The 4,689-nt window shown below is 34.6% G+C and overlaps 1 protein-coding gene across 1 annotated transcript; it reads left to right on the top strand.

Moving 5' to 3' along the window:
- Positions 1-295: 295 nt before the first annotated feature.
- Positions 296-3,615, top strand: ASA1 (anthranilate synthase alpha subunit 1). The gene is made up of 11 exons (XM_079015791.1): positions 296-508; positions 770-954; positions 1,136-1,325; positions 1,653-1,804; positions 1,887-2,002; positions 2,078-2,324; positions 2,415-2,471; positions 2,564-2,716; positions 2,803-2,883; positions 3,002-3,088; positions 3,168-3,615. Exons 1-11 carry the CDS (start codon positions 340-342, stop codon positions 3,495-3,497), a joined length of 1,767 nt encoding a protein of 588 aa, XP_078871917.1. The 5' UTR covers positions 296-339; the 3' UTR covers positions 3,498-3,615.
- The last annotated feature ends 1,074 nt before the right edge of the window (positions 3,616-4,689 follow it).

The following is a 4,689-nucleotide window of genomic DNA, read 5'->3' on the forward strand; positions in this document are numbered from 1 at the left end:
TGACAATTTTAATATAAACCGTTATCTATTATAAATGGAAATACATTTATATGATAAGAAAAATCAAAGATATATGATTAGATGGATCTTATTACATCCAATTTTTATCAGATTTTTTATTTGCGATTTTTACGTTACGAGTTAAAAATACGAAATATAAGATAAAGTATATTTTTTAATGAAAGAAGTACAAGTGGTTACTGCATAGGTGGTGTGAATTCTATGATTCAGACTCTGGACAAAGGAGATTTCTTTGTTTATATATATATATACACATCACACACATGTATCATTCTCCATCTCCCAGTGAGAAATTTTCATGTGCATTTTGGAGTCTGAATGATGCAATACCTAGCTGTTACTCGATCATCACCGTCGATTCACCGCTTCTCTCCGCCGTTGCACGCTGAAGGCGCCACCGGTTCCGCTAAAAGCAGAACTAATCGCACTTCGGTTTCGTTCGGCATTCGTAGTCCAGTAAGATGTGTTCTTCAGTCGCCGTCTCTAGGTAATCTATTTGTTGCGCGCATTGAAGAAATAGCATTGTGTTTTTGCTTAATAGTAGTTGTTTTGAATCTGAAATGTATTTTGGATTGACTCGTTTTTGGTTGATTGGTTTTGAATTTGTTTGATTTTGGAAGGGGGAAAGAAGCATTAGTAACCAACAGATTTTTAATTTCCGTCAATGTACACAAGTTTCTGTAATCAGAATGTGAGATTTTGTTCTGTTTTATTTATGCTAATTTGATACTGAACGATTCTCCTCTAGTTGCGGATGAGGCAGAGTTCGTTGAAGCTTCAAAGAGAGGTAATTTGGTGCCGCTTCACAGATGCATATTCGCTGATCATTTGACGCCAGTTCTCGCTTACCGCTGTCTGATTAATGAAGATGATAGGGAGGCTCCTAGCTTTCTTTTTGAGTCAGTGGAGCCTGGTTTTAGATCTTCACAAGTTGTAAGATCATGTTTACTAATCTCTCTTATTCTTTTCACGAACTCCTAGAAAGGAAAAAACAAACAATAATCAATGTTCAGCTTCAAAATTCATTGTTAGTTCCATCTACTTTATCATTTGTACACTGCTGAAATGAACTAGAAGGTGATGATTTTCTGATATCGTCATCTTAATTTGCTAGGGTCGATACAGTGTGGTTGGATCTGAGCCATCGATTGAAATCATCGCTAAAGAAAATAACGTCACCATCGTGGATCATGAGAAAGGGAGTTTGATAGAGAAAGTCGTTGACGATCCTATGGAAATTCCAAAAAGTCTCTCCGATGGTTGGAAGCCTCAACTTCTTGATGGACTTCCTGATACATTTTGTGGTATGTTTAATGGAAAGTTATATGATTGATAATTGCCCATTTTTTCTTTGTGATAAGCATTAGTTCACCCCCACCAGACTGGTCCAGACATCACTGACTATAGTTACTATAGTTCTTAAATGTTGCCATTTGTCAGAATGACCTCATGTCAATATAAACAGTATGCTTTTATCATGATGCAGTGGGGGTGGTTGAAAGAAATATTGGGCACATAACATCAAACCTTTGTTTCTTAATTGAATTCTCCTTTCTTGTTTGGGATATGTCCCCTATTTTGGGTATGTGTCTTATTGACCTCACAATTTGAAATTCTAATCATCAAAACAGGTGGGTGGGTTGGTTATTTCTCATATGACACAGTTCGCTATGTAGAAAAGAAAAAACTCTTGTTTATAAATGCACCACAAGATGACAGGAATCTAGCAGACATTCATCTTGGACTATATGAAGACGTCATTGTGTTCGACCACGTGCAGAAGGTATCCACAGTTTCACATCATACTTCAAAACAAAATAAGTCTTAAAATGACGAGTTTTTTATATATATATATTGATATGTAGAAAGCATATATAATTCACTGGGTGAGGATTGATCAGTATTCATCTATTGAAGAAGCATATAAAGATGGAATTAAACGGTTGGAGAAACTGTTGTCTAAAGTACATGATGTTGATCCGTAAGTATATTCTGATGTTTTTACTTTTTATATTTCGTTCTTTTTATAACATTATTTTTTTTTAATTACAATTAGCCCAAAATTACTCCCGGGTTCAGTGGAATTAAGCACCCATCAATTTGGAACTCCCCTTGACCAGTCAAACATGACTAGTGAAGAATACAAGGCTGCAGTTCTTCAAGCAAAAGAACACATTCTTGCAGGTGATATTTTTCAGATTGTTTTAAGTCAACGGTTTGAAAGGCGGACATTTGCAGATCCCTTTGAGATTTATCGAGCTTTAAGAGTTGTGAATCCAAGTCCATACATGACTTATCTACAGGTTTATTCACTATTCAAGAATTTATAAAAAAAAAATCTACATTTGTTTTTCTCATATGAATTCTTTTACCAATTTACTCTACTTTCACAGGCTCGAGGGTGTATCTTGGTTGGTTCAAGTCCAGAAATTCTCACCCGTGTGAAAAACGTAATCCTTTTTTGGTTATTTATTTCCAAGATTTATAATTATTTATATTGTTGTGATAAATTTGACCAAAATGTTAATTTATGTGTTGACAGAAAGTGATTGTTAATCGACCTTTAGCTGGGACTTCAAGAAGAGGAAAGACTCCTGATGAAGATGAAGAATTGGAGAATGATTTGTTGAAAGATGAAAAGCAATGTGCAGAACACATCATGTTGGTTGATTTGGGCAGGAATGATGTCGGAAAGGTTTGTGGATTCCGACGGAATTGGAATTCAAGATTCCATTCTTTATTTTGTTCCTCATTGATTGCTAACTTGCACCTCCAAAGTAGGTTGCTAAATCCGGTTCAGTAAACGTAGAAAAGCTCATGACCGTTGAACGCTACTCCCATGTCATGCACATCAGTTCCACAGTAAGACGCGGGCCCCACCATCATTTTCCATTACCATATAATCATTTATAACCCAATTAAAAAAAAAAAACAAATAACAAATCTTTTTCATTTCACTTTTTTTTTTTTTAAAAAAAAGGTGACAGGCGAGCTACTGGATCATCTCACTTGCTGGGACGCCCTTCGAGCAGCACTTCCCGTAGGCACAGTCAGTGGTGCCCCAAAGGTTCCTTTTTCACTTACACACAATTTTCTTCACTCCAAAAAATTCAAGATTTAAAAAAAATAAATAAATAAAAAAACAGGTGAAGGCGATGGAACTGATAGATAAGTTGGAAGTAACGAGACGTGGGCCCTACAGTGGAGGATTCGGTTGGATTTCTTTTAGTGGTGAAATGGACATGGCGCTTTCGTTAAGGACGATGGTGTTTCCAACTGGGTCCCGTTTTGACACAATGTATTTATATAAGGAGGATATGAAGAAGAAGAAGAGAAAGCAATGGGTGGCTTATATTCAAGCGGGTGCGGGTATTGTGGCGGATAGTGTTGCGGAGGATGAGCAGAACGAGTGTGAGAACAAAGCTGCTGGTTTGACTCGTGCTATTGATCTTGCTGAGTCAGCTTTCTGCAAATGAATTGTGTTTTTACTTTTTAAAGAATAGATAGAGGTAGGTGGTGGTGTTTTACTTATTTAGTGGATGTACAACACCATGAAATGGAAAATTCACTAGCTTTATATAATGCTGTTCACTACTTGCTATCGGCTTTACACTTTAAATTTTGTTGTGGGTTACTTTTTTGTGTGAATGACTGAATGGTTTTAATGACATGTCCGGGATGCAAGGAATGTGGGGGTCTAGAAATTGAGGATTTTAAGAAAAGTAATGGACAAAGGAATCGGCTAAAGTATATATATATATATATATATATATATATATATATATATATATATATATATATATATATATAAAGAGAGAGAGAGAGAGAGGTTTAAGCTATTTCTTTTTTTTTTCAAATTTTACTAATTTGACTAACACTCTGAAAATGGCATGTCATGCATTTTGTGTGATAAAAATGACGTGACAGTGAGATGAATGTCAAAGGGTTGATGTGAAGCGTTGTATGGCATGCACCGCTCCCTCAGACCTAAGGCAAAAAATGGAGAAAAATGTTGAAAATAATTTGACATGGTTATGTCACATTTCAGTCTTTGCATGACATGACCATGTTATAAAGTACATTGTCATGATCTTGAATGACATGGTCATGTCACTTTTTAGGCAACACAACCATGTCAATTATTTTTCATCCATGTTTGTTAGTTTTTAAATGTTATTTATATTAGGGGTCAATGAGTTTCTAAATTTAAGGCATCGAACCTTTTCCACCAAGAACAAATCTCTAACATAGAAACTTCGAAGTAAACTGTATTTTATTTTCTTTAATTTTTATCGTTCAAGCTTTGATAGTATAGGTCATGTAGTCATGTGAGGTTAAATCTCAATAATTCCAACATTTGAATTTATCTTTTGAATTTTGATATATGTGAAGTAATTATGATAGATCTTGTTGAATGCTTTGTTTGTTCCAAATTTCATTCAGAAACTTGTTAATATTTTTATTGAAAATTGATCACTTTGTTAATTTCAAATAAGGGTCATCAAGATTTACAAGCCTAATATTATTTTATTCTTGATAATAATAGGAACAAGGTAATGGTATTGTTTTTGTAAAATATATAAATTCCATTATATTATATCATATAATATAGTTTAAGCACTTCGAACAATAGTGTTGATTGTAGTTGCCACTTCTATCATTATCATA

Source organism: Lactuca serriola, chromosome 8 (assembly GCF_051521515.1).
Source record: "Lactuca serriola cultivar US96UC23 chromosome 8, Lser_US96UC23_V15, whole genome shotgun sequence".
NCBI classification, from domain to species: Eukaryota; Viridiplantae; Streptophyta; class Magnoliopsida; order Asterales; family Asteraceae; genus Lactuca; species Lactuca serriola.

What these genes read in the sequence shown, in the direction of transcription:
- ASA1 (XM_079015791.1), top strand. Translation starts at nt 340, where the DNA reads ATGATGCAATACCTAGCTGTTACTCGATCATCACCGTCGATTCACCGC. An exon ending in TGTTCGACCACGTGCAGAAG is followed by an intron (nt 1,805 to 1,886) that starts GTATCCACAGTT and finishes ATTGATATGTAG; the next exon opens with AAAGCATATATAATTCACTG. An exon ending in CATACATGACTTATCTACAG is followed by an intron (nt 2,325 to 2,414) that starts GTTTATTCACTA and finishes CTACTTTCACAG; the next exon opens with GCTCGAGGGTGTATCTTGGT.